This window comes from Hetaerina americana, unplaced genomic scaffold (genome assembly GCF_022747635.1).
Source record: "Hetaerina americana unplaced genomic scaffold, ioHetAmer1.1.p SCAF_44, whole genome shotgun sequence".
NCBI lineage: Eukaryota > Metazoa > Arthropoda > Insecta > Odonata > Calopterygidae > Hetaerina > Hetaerina americana.
The window spans coordinates 1,318,419-1,335,023 of record NW_027287030.1 but is presented as its reverse complement, the minus strand read 5'-3'; the positions used below and the strand labels follow the sequence as shown (position 1 = coordinate 1,335,023).

Below are 16,605 nucleotides of genomic sequence, written 5' to 3'. Positions count from 1 at the left end.
TAACTCCAGTTACATCTTCTCCACGAGATGACTTCAGTCCGCGAAACACCGTGCTATTTCCCCCCCCCCCAACGAAACCATAAAACCTATTGCACCAATCTTATTGCATCACAATCTATGATTTATATATTTCATTACCCAGCATTGTTTCCTCAATTAATGGGAGAGGAGAGAGAGCATGATGGATGACGAGAGAGGGAGAGGCGAGCACAGCCGTGAGGTAAAAAGGATCAAATGGACGGACGCCCTTGGCACTCACCTCTGTCGCACAGGATCCCGCCCCAGTTGGTGTCGCAGATGCACTGCCAAGAGGAGCCGTTGCAGTAGCCGTGTTTACATCCAGGGTATGGCTGGCATTCGTCGCAGAATTCTCCCCTCCAGCCAGGTCTACACCTGTGGGAAAAAGCGAGAGCGATAAGTGGAGTTGGACCGGCTCGGCGGGCCTTTTGAGATTGCATGTGAGAGGGAGTGAGAGAGGAGAACAAACGAAAGAGATCTAATCACACGGGGAAGGAATTAATGGGATCGGAGGCAGCAGCGGAGAGGGTGGGGTGGGGGGGGGTTAAGCAAAAAACTCGTCGCGCAAATATAGTCAAACTCCGATAAGTCCGAAGCGAGAAAAATACACTGAATAACGAAAACGAGAAGAAGGTGTTTTTTTTTAAACTTCTTCCGGTTCTGGATTCATGAATTTCACCAGCTGTATCAGGGTTTATCAAAACATAATTCGACTTTAATAGATTACATTTTCATAGCGAGCGATTTCATCAGAGCTGGTAGAAATCACAGGATCACCTTAAATTCACCCCGCCTGAGATGCGAAGAGAAGAAGCGAGGATTAAAAGACCTTCAGAAAGGTTTTCAACACATGACACAAAGGGAAATAATGATCGCCCCAGACTATTTAGGTTGGTTAGACCACAAATATAAGATAAGGGGGATACTAAGACTCTAGTACAGATAGATACTCATTCAAAATACATTTGATATTAGATGCATTTGACATTGGATACAAATATTCTCTCTTTCCACCGACAATCAGGAATCATGAGAGTAAAAAATCGAAATAATAGCAAAAAGTAAAAGAATCGAATTACAAGTGAGAACAAGATTAAACGCTGCGTGGACATCCAAGGCGCAGGTGCCTGGGTATGTTAGTCGCTTGTATTTGCATTTTCATTGGTTTAATTTCATTAATTAAACTAAGTTTTGCGTGAATATGTGTCTATATATGAGTGTGCTTAAGCATTTTTTTTGGTTGGTTTTGCATGTGGTTACATAATATTTTACGGATGGTATCCTAGCAAATCCCCTGTCACACGCCCTTGTGGTGACTTTTGGGGTATTATGTAGATGTGAAAAATTTAACGTAACATGAACTCTTTTGACAATCACTTGAATCAACACACACTAAAACTACATTTGTTCTTTCCGTAATGGATGTCCTACAAAGTCAAGCCAGAAATGACCAATTTAAAGGGATGGGAATAATTTTATTTGATAATAATGATATTAATTAATTAATACTTGCAAGTGGTGGGAGAGCAGCCACTCATACACCTCACAAACACTTCCCGCGAAAAGCTATTATAGACAACGATTCCTCACGATCGAAGCCCTCTTGATAAAATTAAATTAGATGCATAACGTTAACGCATACAAAAAAAAATAATCTGGCATCGACTACGTATCGCACGATCTAGGCAATATCTTTAGGTACCAAAATTAATGCTCTTAAGAGACCTAAATTAAATATCCTGTCTCACATAAAATATTAACCTTAGCTCAGGTAAGAGAGTCGAGAGATTAAATTCCGCACCTCTTTACGAGTCGCCGCCCTAATAATCTTTTCCTAGGAACCTCCCTAGATCCAAGGGGAGGAGGATGGCGTTAACGGTGCTTCAGGAAAAGAAAAAAAAGGTCTACCGATCGCAGTTCCTGTTCTTGCCTCAGATCAATCGAGGACTCCGGGTGTTTCGGTTTTCCGCCTCCGCTCGGTGAAGAAAGGGGAGGGGGGGTGTCTCCATTCTCACCCCCCCCCTAGGGTAAGTGCCTCTCTCCTCCTTATAATAACAGAGGAAGAGGAGAGGAGTAGCAGGGATTTGGGGCAACCGCATGGGTCTGGAGTACCTACTACAAACCCAACCCCTTGTATGGCGGTGCCCGCTGGATAATTTGGAATGAGCGGGGGGGGGGAGGGGCATAATCAACGGAGAGCCCCAAAGTTTCGTTCGCCGACACCGAAATATCGGGTTGCTTGTCGGGAGCAAGAACTGCCGGTGATGCTATTCCATCCGAGGCGTTACCATTGAAATAAATCGTCTGATTGGGGGGGGAGGAGGTGGTGGAGGGGAGATGGGGTCAAAAAGCGGCCACGGCTATTGTTGGGGGGATCCCGGAGAAGGTTTCCGGCATTGGGTATTAAAAATAAATGACAGTAATTGGGAGTCGGTGAGTCGATTTCGGTACGAGGTCGAGGAAATGGTATTGGTGAGGCAAACGGGAAAGTTCTCTTGGCGAGGGTTGCTCGAGTGCGCGCAACCTTTGGGTTGGGCATCAATCACCAAACAGATAGGTGGCGATCTCGATTACTACGGAATCAAGAATTACCGATATATATAAATATATGTATATATGTATATGTATTTTGTACATATACATCTTGCATATGTAATTATATATAATATTACTATCGGTAATCAACCGGTTAACGAAAGTTTCCGATGGACAAGAACTACCAAACGGTAAAGTGACAATTTTCTCGCCTTTCCTAACAAAATACAACCCAACATCTTACACCACAACAGGCCTCTCTTCAATTATGTATACTTCCTTCCTACCTTCATTCCATCCAACATCCCTATCTTTTTCCTGCCCCTTCCTTGCTTGCCTAAAATTTTCCCCTCTATCACAGCCTTCAAAATCCCACTGCCGATAAATATCAACGCTCTGCATCCATCTATCTCACCTCCCTTGGATTTCTACCGACAATCTCTCAACCATTCCTAGCACTTCCTCGTTTGTTTTTCTTTCTGTCAACTTCACCTGTTCTGACCTTCCCCACATCCACATTATCTCAAAAGCCTCACTATAGTGAATAATGTTTTCCTTTTAAATTACACAAAATATTGTGCTAATCAAAACTCTGTTAAATTATGAATTGACTGCAAATTCATGACTATTGCACACTCTTTTTGAATTTAATACATAACCGAAATTTATATGATGATTTCTACAACACAGGTGCCGACACCGAAACATTAAGATGGAAGGTACATCAAGGTCGCCATAATATAACTCCAAAGCTGTTGATTCTACATGGATGCCTGGTATGGATTATTTATATCTTACGTGTTGGAGTAATAATAAACATTTATAGATACATTGTATATATTATGTTATATTCATTGTAATAATATCTATTTTCATTAGAAAATAAATATTGTGATATACTCAACACATAAGAGACAAGCTGTTAGTAACAAGAAAGACCATGACCAATGGTTAGGTCATATAATGACAGCGTACTAGGCTTCTTAGAATAAAAAAGAAAAGTACTTTATTCAGGCTTCAATTACTGTTCGTGTGCTATGTATGCCTGGTGTGGATATCACAACTGTCACACACCTTCGCGGTGGCTTGCAGGGTACGATGGTACTTATTATCTACATATAGACGTCAAAGATACCCTTTACGTCTTTAAAACCAAAAAGTTAATATTATCGGCTAAAGGTCATTGGGATAATGTACACAGAATAATTCAATCTCTATTTCAACGAAGTCTGGTATGCTCTGTAAGAAATCGCTCCGAGCAATAAGGACTTTCTTTAATACTGCCACATGAATATAATTTGACAATAGTAAATCTTCACAGATTTCCAACCAGGCATGCCGAAAATAAGTCATTTCATTTCCGTTATATTTGGGGCGGTCAAATCCCTGGAGTAGTTAGTTCCAAGGGTGGGTTTAATTATAATCCTACGAGAGCAATCTACAAATATAAATTTGCTCCCTCGAATACGGAGAGGTCTTTATCGACAACGAAATGAGCCCTCATTGGCATTTACGAATTATATCCCGTTTCAAATTTCGACTATCTGCTCAGCTTTTGTCACGGATTAGCGCTCTGCGTGGCCGCAAATCAAGAAAATTACATTCCGGAGACGAAAGCGGGTTACAATACGAAATCGTTCCAAGCAAGCAAGCAAACGGAAAACACGAATCCGCCGTCGACACGTAATTACACACCTTTCAATCCGCACGCATTTCTCATCCGACGGGCGAAGCGGCGAGTGGCCACGACACGGCCGAGGACTGACACATTTTGCCCCCCCCCCCCCGTTCCCGAAGACTCGGTCATTGGGGAGAGATTGGGCGAATCAATCGACACGCCGCTCCCGAAACACCACAGGAAACACTCAATCTCCCATCGGGAGGGATTGGAAAGGGACTTAATCGAAAAGAAATATGTGTGGCCGCATGTGAACCCTTCACTGCCCGACTGCGAGTACGTCCACGTACATCTATGTAGATGACACCCCGCAAGCCTCCGCAAGGGCGTGTGGTGGAGGGTGTTAGGTCACCAACCATGAATGCACAATCATTACATCTCTACACAGATATTACTTCGAGCATGCGTTCGAACAAGGCCACCACGAAAGACGCTACTTGAATGCAAAAACATTCAGTAACAGGTTAATATTTAAATAATACGGGAAAAATGTTTTAAAAATGGGTCTATATAAAATCTATGCAGAATATCCACAAAATAATATATACATTGCCAATGGTAATTATCTCCTACGCGATTGCTGTCAATTACATTTTGATCTCAAATGGAGCGAGGAAAAAACAACATTATTAATCTACCCGTTGTTATATCTATCTGATTTTACGTACGTGATCCGATATACAAGTACTTTGTTGTACATTGTACCTTACTTGTAATATGTCTTTAACATCCTCGGATAAGTGAGCTGCCTAAAATTTACACAGTTAAGTTTAACCTGTATTTCAACCTTCGATCGAACTTGTGGCTTCCATCCTAATTTTTCCAATGGCGCCGTGACCCTGCTACGTTGTTCATAAAGACTTTCCACAAAAATAGCTGATCTACCTTGCTTTTGATCTATTTATCTAAAATTAAGACTACCTCGTGAGGATCCCATACACTCGTAGAATACTCTAGGTGGAGCCTAAATTAACGTAAAACAACAGAGATTTTTTTAACCTCTCTTTACATTTTCCCAAGTATCCTTTTCATGAATTCTAACTTTTTATTTGATATTTCGCAAATTTCGCGAATGAGTAAGAAAAATACGTGACAAGGAGAGAGAGAGAAAAACGTCCCCCATAAGGCGCGTTTTCCCAGAGGTGTTTGCTGGAAAAGAGTCGCCACTCCTTCTTAGAGAGATAAAAATATAATGATAAAAATTCGGACGACTTGAGGGGAAAGGCGAAAAAAAAAACGCAGCGGAAGACGGGCGGCGGGTGGCTGAATGACGAAACGATGGAAATCTTTCGCGCTCCGGGAGTTGAAGAAGAAATGGACCAATTCGAAAAAAAATTGAGGCTCGAAGGTCTTTCGTTTCTCGCCTCAGCCTCCAAATGTTAATAACGCCCCATACGAAGGGCTCGGGGTAATAAAAAAAAGAAAGGGCCAATATCAAATATTCCAGATCATGCCCCACCCCGAACTATGCCAAACTGAGGGAAGGGTTCAGGAGGTTGGCCATCGCCCACATAGTGGGTTTAAAACATCAGTAAATGTAGTTATGAATGGTACATTTAAACGAACCAACTCTGGAACTCACTCCATGAGAATGTCTTTATTGTCATGGTCTACAAAGAAATATCATTTAAATTTAAATATACCTCCTAATACGAAACACGAAAGACATCACGCTTTATTTATCACGGGAAACTGTTTCAAGGTAAAAATACTTAAGCTTTTATTACCAATTTTTATTTAAATAATATTTTTTCCTACACTATAATTAATTCATGCTCAATTGCGCTCCATCCTCCAAATAAGTTGCATCCACTAGGAGTTTGGAAAGCATATACTTACAGATAGATATAAAATTCGTATTGGTAGCTCTTCTTAACTGTTTTGATTACTGATAGGGATAACATAAATTGTACTTTTAATACCCCATTTTTCTAACGGTTGCAGTAAGCAATAGGTATAATTAGGGGAGAGAATCAAAGCCTTAAGTAATTTGTGTCAATAAGGATAGGTGGGTATTTTGGCAGACGCAGGATTTCCAGGGAATGGCTGAGAAAACACGACGTCGACACATGTAATTTTTACAAAGCGTAATGTTTCTGAAAGTTAGATTGACAGGGTAGGGAGAGAAGGATGATATGCAAGTTGGACGGAATGAAAAGGCGATGAATGCATGCGGTATTGAAGGAGAATTTTATGCAGTGTAGGGTGACGCGTTCTAACCTGTCAGGCTTGGAAGTTTAGCGGGTGGTTCATATCTGGATCCATCCAAAACCGACCTTAAACGGTAGACTAAATTAACAATAATGGAATCACAGTTTTATGTGACTACCAGTCTTCATGCATACAACTTGATTGCAACTTTACGCACTTTGCAAGTCTGGTGTGGCGGATACGGCCCCTGCCATACACAAAACTTTCTTGGATATCATTTAGGTGTAAATGTCGGCTATCTTTGAATTGAACGGACTGACGCCAAGGGGTCACTAATTGAACGTCTCATCCGATTTACCACGTAATCCACTAGAGGTACTCTCCAAATAGTGGGGATCGAGATATTACTGAAATAATATGACATCGCCAGGATTCGAACGCGGAAACTCGGGGTTGAAAGCCAGTACACTAGCCACCGCACCAACCTAAACCCAATAATGACACTTAGAACATTTATACCGATATGATGATACACACCCTGACATGCCTACACATGTTACCTTCACCTACATATTCATGGTACCCTGCAACCCGTAGGTAAGGTGTGTGGCAGGGAATGTTACCACACAGGAATATCACGCCAACATTAAGTTTTGCTTGTGTGCTCTCGTTCCCCAATAAAAATGAAAGATTTAGCAAATTATGGAGATAATGCGTACTAAAACCACATTAACTAAGGCATCTAAAGGGCATCCATACTTCTCTACGCATGCAAGATCATATGTTAGTGATAAGAAGAATAAATTATGTGCTAGATATAAATAATGACAAACTTCTAGGCTACTTGGAATAAAAAAAAATTCCTCCAGCGTGGTCGTGTGCAGTTATACCGATCCATGAGTTATGAGATCTATGATTCCATGAGATAAAAATACAGCGGCGGCCCGCCCCCCGCCCCATCTTCCGACGGAGCACGCTCCTCGCGCCCACTCCTACGCGTGTCCAAGGGAATTGGAATGCGACCGTTCCTGCATCCAACGCGTGCGAGGGGGAGGCACGTCGGGAGAAGGAGGGACGGGCAGTTGAAAGGATGGGGGAGAGGAGGTAAGAAGGAAGGAAGGAATGGGTCAGGGGTCAAGGGGGAGGGATGAGAAAAGGGCCGAGGCAAGACACAAGTAAGCAAGGGAAAACCCCTAACAAAAGAGTTGCTAAGTTCGATCTTGTTTTGTTCCTCATTTTCTATTATTCCGAAATTTCTACGCTGCACATTTTCTTAATAATATTTTTAAGCACGACTCCTTTCGAACCAACCCGATAGGGGTGGGGATCACTTGTTGATTGGCTGTGGATTAACAGAATTTTCCCCTTCTTTCTTTCCAATTCTGCATAACCTGACTTGATATGTGGAAAGTCTATCGTATAAATGGTCGTGGTTCGTTTTTATTCCCTCCTTTTTCGTATGCCAATGAATTTTTATTGTGGGTAAAATTAAAAGTTGCTTGGAGCTAAGTCTTTCGCTAGCATGCATGTGGATGTATGCGACTTTCGGGGGATTTATAGTGAAAGCTTTTACCCTTTTCCTACACCTTCAAACACTTTTCTCCTCCCTAATCCCTTAGGCCATCCCACCTGGTGCTTGCAACCCCCGCCACACCCCTTTTTGGTGACTCGGACTCGGTATCTATGTAGATGTAGCTACGAGGTCCATAGACTATAAGCACTAAATCCCGATGAATTTTGGTGCAGCTGATGATTGAACCGTTTGCACACAAAAATCGAATCACAACACTCAATTCGGAACTGGCAGGAACAAATGATATTCGTGGACGTAGTTATCTCTGCATTCACCCACAGCAGAACGACATCTGAATCAAAACAATAACTTCAATGGCTATCAGAAACAATCAATTGATGGATCAATGCAATGCGGGACTTTGTTCTGACCCGCCAATATTTAAATACAAGAGAACGGCCCATAATTTTCGAATATCCCGCGTATTATCGTCTTAGGGAATAAGCGGGATTCAATCTCGCATTTGGTCCGAATTGGTTGAAAGGGATCCGCGATCTTCTGGTGTCCTTATTTCTCTGTAAATCACTGTGCAATCATTGAATGCCCTAGATTGGAAGAAATGAGTGCTAACAATTGTATGATCTGTCAAGGGAGTATTTCGACGGAGTGGAAGTGGAGTGGGGCGTGTGGAAAGTGGAACGGGGGTCTGAAGGGGGTTATGTCGGGGCTTTTGACGGGTTTAAAGTGGTGTGGGCGTTGAAGGGATGGAGTGGGAGAGCGAGGGAGCGGTGAGATGCGAGAAGGACGAAGGGATGGAAGTGAATGGGAAGGGCTCGAAGGCGAGCTACCTTGCGAAGGTAACCGTCTCATCACAAAGCAACTCTTCGGTCCAACAATCTGAGACGGTTGTCTTAAGGGTGATCGGGTAGCGATGAATGAACCAGAGACTCTCCAAAACCCTGTGAATCTCATCTATGTACATCTAATTAATACTCCGCAGGCTGCTGCAAAGGTGTGTGGCGGGGGGTGTTGGGTCACCAGTCATGAATGAACAATCATTACACCTCTACACAAATATCAGTTCGATCATGCACTCGAACAAAGTCATTCGCATGAAAGAAGCAAGATATGAATGTATAAAAATCTGTTTTGCAACTAATATGGACTTCGACTCAGTACAGGAAGAGAGAACATGAAAGTAAATACAGTAATATTTTCAGGTTATAAATATTTTTTCATCCACAAACGGGAAGTACAAGGAGGGAGTATGATGACAGGGACCTTGAGTAAGAAAGATACGAAATGTTTCGTGAGAACTTTAACATGGAGCGTATTTTTTTTGTCCAACGCGGAAACTTGATCGTTCAGGCAAATGATAGGTGTAAATTGGAGGATTTTGTGACGGGAGCAGAGTAAAAAATTGAAAAAGTAAAGGGAGAAGTCTAGGCAAGCTAGGCAGGGGGGAAGAGGAAGAGAATCGAATTTTTGGACGGAATGAAGGGAGGTAGAAAGGATTAGAAATTAAATAAGGGGTTGCTGCCGTGTAGGCTGTCACATTGTGTCGTGCTAGGTGAGGCTTAGAAATGTTCTAGTGGTTTGGTTTGCGTCTAACCAAGAACTGCTGACTACCAATTAACTACAAATTAAGTCTTTCACTATCATTTATAATGATAGCGAGTGTGGATGAAGGTGGCGTTTCGCTTGCAACAAACACCAAAGCAAGAAATTCATTTCTACAAGAATTGCTGTACTGACAAGATTTTTTGAAGCTAAAGTTTCAATTGACGGCCTCTTCTACGGATTAGGGCATACAGTTTTTCGGTCACTCTCCACAGTTCTGCTGCTCAGTAATCCAACAAATAAAAAAAAACAAGAGCGCTCTGGGCGCAGTGAAGGAAAGACAAGACGACACAAGACATGAAAGTCGGAGGGAAGAAACACACGCATTTCAACTAAAAACACTAACGACAGAAAAGAAGGTAAAATATGAGAAAATGGAAAATAAAACGAACCACAATTAAGGGAGAGGAATAGGTCATATAATTTTTTGAAATTTGAAAAAAAAATTAATAAAAAGAATAACCGTATGTTCGAGAAATAAAAATGGCCGAAATGTGAGCAAAAAACAAAAGAGAAGGAAGGAGTGTGAGAGTCTCTCTCTCTCTCTCTTTCTCTCTCTTCTTTGAGATTGAAGCAGTTGGGAGGGAAGAGGAGAGGGGAGAGACGAGGTTGGTGGCGGTGGAGGAGGGAAAGGGGGGGAGGCTGGCCGAGCAAGCAACCACCTGCGCCTGTATCTCCTCCAAGGACATCGAGGGGTGTGGGGAAGGCGCTTTGAGGATGGGAGGCGGGGGAAGGGAAAAGAAGTAATGGAAGGGGGAGAGAAAGATGGGTGTGTAAGGTTGAGGAGGGGCGGGAAGATTCCGGGGCGGAGGGATAGGGAGGGCGAGCGAGCGGGAGGGGGGAGTGGTGGTCCAGAGGATGGATGCTGGGAGGGAGAGAGAGAACGCCGGCGGCGGACCGTGCCTCTTCGTCGCGATGGTAGCCAATGAGCCCCCCCCCACACACACACACACGGAGTGAGAGAGAGGGTGGCCTCTTACGGAGCCGCGGATGCGATGGAATTCGACGGGAGATGATTCCGCCATAGCAGCAAGCAATGAGTGGGAAGGATGCTTCAATGAGGATTATGAACGCGCGTCACGCTCCGACCAAACAAAAGAGAACCGGAATTCACTAAACGCGCTGCTAAACCTATCGCGCGCTCTTTAGGAATCCGTTATTTTCGTGCGGGAGCGTCTGGGGGCCTAATCCACGCGGGAGTTTTCCCGTCCCCCTGAGGGCCGCCACCACCACCACCATAGCCGCCACCGCCGCCATTCAGACGCGGCGAGGACCGATCCAAACGAAAAAGAGGAAAGTCTCGAAGCAAACGAGACAGCACTCAAGGATTCTCAATGAACTCCGTTCGCGATTCGAAATAATTTTTCGAAAATTTTCCACGAAAGAGTCTGACGTCCAATTGGAGTTACCGTTGTTACCGTTACAAGATGCGGTTTGACTGATGAAATAATAAATCACTAACGGGTATGAAAACATTCATGCACGAATAATATTCGATTTGCGGACTGTCACGGCTCGTATTTCAAGAGTGTGTTGAATGGTTGCAGATATTTGTATACGGGCATAACTCTTTGGTAACATATTAATTCATTTGTTCTGTTTGACTACTAAACATCAAACGGATCGTGCGAATAATCTTTTGTTTTGCTGTGGTTTGCAACACAATATTCTCAAAAAACCCTAGTCTTCTTAGATCGTAGGTATTTGTTGATAGGTTGCTATTCTCGTCCGAAATACTGCCCAGATGAATGTTAAACTTTTTACAATCCATGCACACATGCCACAGGGTTGTACTTGAATCGCACATAATCTGATTACTTTCATTTCGTCATCAATTTTTCAATCATATAGAGAGCTTTGACAACGCTATTCCTGCCTCACTCAAAAAAAATGACAGCATTCCATGTGAAGGATTGGCTAACGAACGAATCATTAGTCACACAAAGAAGTATCATCAGTCTTTAATGAATACTCCACCTAATTATTTTCCAAATAAGAGGGGGGTGACTCCGGCGGGAGGGGGTGGGAAAGGAGGAGAACAAATTCAATCGCATTTTATTAGACACTCAAACGGGGACACGTAATCAGAGAGGAATAATGTCTAACCCACACGATGGAGACTATTGTCAGTAGACATTCAAATATTTTAATCACTCCATCTGACTATCCGATTATGCAAAGAAGAACGACTAAAGATACCAAAAAAAAAAGACGAATGACTCGAAAACGAAGACCCATCGACTTGGAAAGTGGACGAAAATGATTATCGCCGAATGCTCAAGTCTAGACGCTGGGGATGATGTCAACGTTGAACGGCAAGACGAAAAAAAAAGTTAACGCTAAAATGAGAGAGAAGACCAGCATCAAAGCAAATACCATCGGGATTCTATGTGGGAGGGGGGGGAAACAGGTGGGGGGGATGCCAGGGTAAGCTCGCACTGAATGAGTGGGGGGGGTGTGTGTGTGAAGTTTCTCTTTGCCTCCAATTTTTATTTCCCGCCTTCGTTTTGATTCCCATAAAGTCTAGCCGTTTATGAAGGTAAAGGGACGGCGTGCCGCAGGGGAGAACCCGGATCTGAAGTCGGAAGCAGGCCCGCCCGGCAACCGAACGTCCAGAAGACAGACGCCCGCCTTCTTCTCCCCAAGCCCTCGAGGAGTTAGAAGAAGATAAAAAAGATAACTCACAATAATGTTACGAATCCTACCTCGGAGGAATCTCGCCTTCCAATAGCTGACGAGGTTTTAGTCGGCGAGACTCTAACTTGGGAATAATATCGTTTTTTTTTTGCAGCAGTAGTAATTGCTCCGCTCTGTGGTCCAAAACTTTGCGATGATATCGAACTCATGTTTTTTTTCTTTCGCAAAAAAGGTATCTATTTCTTCAAGCAGCCATTTCCATGAATGGAATGAAACAAATACGCTACCATCAAATTGGACCAGTCAGCACACAGATCCCCGCAAGCAATCTTATTGTTGAAGAGGACTGAAATGAAAAAAAAGTACGGTAGAGAGGATCTATGTATCCCAAGAAAAAAGAGAAAATATTGGGTTTTCCTAAATAATATTTGATGCACTATTTGAAACAACGACGTATGGATACGCAGAGTCCAAACAGAATCCGAGTTACAGTCCTGTATATACCGTATTTCAGTCACAGTCTGCTTCCCATTGTAGGATACATAGCACGAATCGACTGCAAGGCAATAACATATAAACGCACCTAAGCTTTTTGTTTTTGATGATCAGTCGAATAAAGCCACAATCCTGAATCCACCACACAAAACCATTTCCTCCCGTTTAAAAACGTTTTACCCGCCATGATATTTCACTGGTGAGTGTAATTTAACTCCATCTCCGTCTAAAAAAAATACATCGCCAATGAATCGAGAAATCTAATCTGAAAACCGCTTCCAGACCCTGAACACCGAGGGGGAAGGAACCGTCTGGAGGAATGAACCGAAAATACACGCGAGGGTGTGATATCATGCTCGACGCGACGACAAAACGCCAGCGATCGAACTGACGAGATTGAGAGAAGGCCAAGGAGAGAAAAAAAGAAGAAAGAAATAAAAAAGGGGGGACTCTTTGTTGTGGAGGGGAGTGGAGGACGGGGATGTAATTGAAAGGTATTCAAACGCTTAAAAGAGAAGGGAAGGGGGGAAAAGAGTAGCAAGGAGGGAGGAAAAAATGTAGTGGGCGCGGTATGGGACGAGTGGGAAAGGAGGGGAAAATGGAGAGAGAGTGAAGGGTGGATGGGAAGAGAGGGAGGGATGCCAAAGGATTGCGGTGGGGCGTGGGAGAGGCGGCGGAGAAGACAGGGTGGCCGTGGGGCGAGGCGGGAGGGAGGTAAAAAGTTGACCGTAAGAGCAGGGTGGGGAGAGAGAGGTTCCAGAGTGGGAGAGGGGGGAGGTGACCAAGGGGATAAAATTAGGAACCCGACCTCGGTCGTGTGGCTGCGGAGAAAGGGGGAGGTTTTTTATGTCAATCGAGGGGTGGGGGTGGGAGGGGGGGGAGGAGACGCGGGGGAGGACGGTTTAGGAGTGGAGGAGGATGGTGGCGGGGGGGAAATAAAAAGAAGACGGGAGGGGGAGGGAAGAGAGGAGGGGTGGTTTTTGGTCAGGGGAGGGCGAGCAAGAGCAGGTTGTCCGTGGCGGATATCGAGGGGTGTATGTGGGTGGGGGTGGTGGACGGAAGGAGGAATCCGGGGTGTGGGGAAGGGAGAGGGAGGAAAGAGCGTCCCTGGAGCGAGTGGTGCTCGCTGCCCACCAGTGGGGGCGGGGCGGGGGCCAGGAGCGGCCATTCATGACAGCAGTCGACCACCCCCGAATCAACTCCCTCTGAGTTTCACTTCCGGTTCCACGGAGGAGGGGGGAGAGGCGAAGGAGAGAGGGGAGTGGTTGGTGAATCCGTCGGAAGGTCGTCCTTTAAGGAACGCGCGTGGGGGACATCACGCTAGGGAGACCGACCGCTGGGGAGGGGGGGTCAGGGGGTGGAGGAGGATGCCGAAATGACGGTGCGCCGTCGCCTCAGGGGTGGGGCGGCGAATCTTAATGGAGACTCCGACCAGTGGCGAATCGTATCGAAACGGACGGCTTCCCTTTAAATATATATATATAAAGGGAATATAAAGGGAATATATATATATATATATATATATATATATATATATATACATATATATATATACACACACACACACACATATATATATATATATATATATACATATATATACACACACACACACACACACACACATATATATATATATATATATATATATACATATATATATACACACATATATATATATATATATATATATATATATATATAGTGTGTGTAATGGTGTGTGTGGGTCGCCGTAGTCCAGTGGGTAGAGCGTTGGACTACTGACCGAAGGGTCCCGGGTTCGATTCCCGGGCAAGGCACTCTGGGCACCTGCAGCTCCACCCAAGCTATGTGATTTTTCGGGTACAGGTCTTCCTGGGAAACCATAACTGGCACAGGGAAAGGAACTGGCCCCCCTACCCTGATGCGTGAATTTCACACGCTGTATAGGACTGGGTGAACTCTACCATCACCTACCAAACCGACCTTCGGTATATATATACAACATAGCAAACTTGGACAGCAACAAACAATATAAGAAGACAGAAAGATCACACACGTTATTTTTTGATCATTTCGACGGAATTCAGCTTCATCTTCATCGGAAGATGAAGCTGACCCGAATTTGCAATATTCACACAAGGGCCGCGGTTGTCCAGCGGGTAGGGCTTTTGGCTAATGATTCGTGGGCCCAGGTTCGATTCCGCTGGGTAATTGTAGTGGCTATTAGGGGAGGCGACCAACGGAAGAGGTCTTTTGAGTTGGAAGGGATAGGATGATACTATGGTAGTGCTAAGATGTTTCAGGGAAGATTGAGAGAAACCTTGCGCCGGCATTAGCCAAATCTCTATGAAATGTGGCAAGGGATCACGCATTTTAACGTGCCATCCAACGGACGTTTTACTCACTTAAAGGGCTCTCCACAAAGTAACTCAAGTAGGGATCAGGATACCACTGAAAATTTCGGCCAACACTAGATTTCGAATCCGGAGTTTAATTCTGGGTGACTCCTCTGAACAATCTTTTGTCACTTTATCTTTGTAATATTTCGAATACCAAAAACTTGGAAACTACAAGCGAATGTACAGGAAGAGGAACTGGCCACCCTTATTGCCTAATTATTGCTGAATCTCACACGCCGCACAGGGTTTTGTTAATGGAGGGGTCCTAACCACAACTATCGAGACAAACGGATTGGATTGATGGCCGCGGTTTGTGGTGCGCGATGCGCTCTTCATTTTGAGCATCAGATGTCATTCATCTGCATATTTATTGCACAACTACTTCCTTATGCTAACAAAGCTGGTCCTGCTTACGAATATTATGATTCTAGTGATTTTCTTTTTTTGTGCAACGTATGCCACGCCTGAGACACCCAATTATTTAAACTTTCGCGTCATGGTGTGTATGTATAATTGTATATACATATATGCATATATATATTACATATATATTTATGTATATGCATATACATATATATATATATATATATATATATATATATATATATATATATACATATATATATATATATACACACACACACACACACATAGGGAACATACATCCTATATTCACACGCACATGGAGTGCCCCTCAACGGGTCATTGGTATACTTTTCCTTCCGACCAAAGCAGCGAGTTCTACCTCTTGGTCACACAATCCCATGCACGTAATTCAATCCGTCGAGCGCAAAGCAAGTCAAGCCTCAACGCTGACGCCTCGGGAGACTCAGAGAGTCATTTCTATGGAATTAAACCGCACAAATCCTACTTGAAATCCCGCTATTCCCCGCCGCCACCAAGGATCTCAACGAATAAGTACGCGACAACGCCGGCTTCTCTTCCCCCATCTCCGAGGGAAGAGCGAGCGATCAATCCCGTGCCTGATTATCCCCTTCTCTCTCTCTCTCTGGAGACTCTTTTCCCTGAGCCTGACGGCGGTGTTTCATTAACTGCCACTTACCTGCGGCGCCGAGACCTACCTGCTCTGAATAACATCGCCCTCTGCCTTCTTTCAATTAAAAAACGCCTCCTTCATCGCGAGCCACACCGTTATGTCCGGAACCGTCGCGTAATTGAGGGCTTTCAACGTATATTCCCAGATTAAGGCGGGGATGGAAACGCGTGAGATTTGATGGGGGCGGGTGGGATAAAAAGAAATGCGACGTCGTCGGATGCCGAGAAACAGAGGGAGGGAAAGGAGGATTTCCCGGAATATCCTGGGATGGGGAGGAGGAGAAAGAGGGAATAAAAAAAAGAACTATGAGAGGCAGGCGAAACATCTAAGGCGTCCGTCACTTTTTGTGCCGAATGGAAAGGGCCCAGACGCAAGAGGCAACTATGATGAGAGGCGGAGATTTCATGTTGTGACCACCGCGATTTGCAGGGCTGACAGAAAAATTTAATGGTTGTTTTATGTTTGTGAGAAGGCGTCCATGATACAGAGTAAATCCCTAAGCTCAGAAAGTGTTAGGATT

At 44.0% G+C, this 16,605-nt stretch overlaps 1 protein-coding gene across 1 annotated transcript in view; it reads right to left on the bottom strand.

The window, feature by feature from the left end:
• The window catches only part of LOC139692927 (protein jagged-1b-like), a 503,367-nt gene that overhangs the window by 104,092 nt on the left and 382,670 nt on the right, over positions 1 to 16,605 (bottom strand). Inside the window, exon 6 of the mRNA XM_071591249.1 lies at positions 260 to 393. Within this exon, the coding sequence (XP_071447350.1) occupies positions 260 to 393 (134 nt within the window). The remainder of the gene's footprint in view (positions 1 to 259; positions 394 to 16,605) is intronic.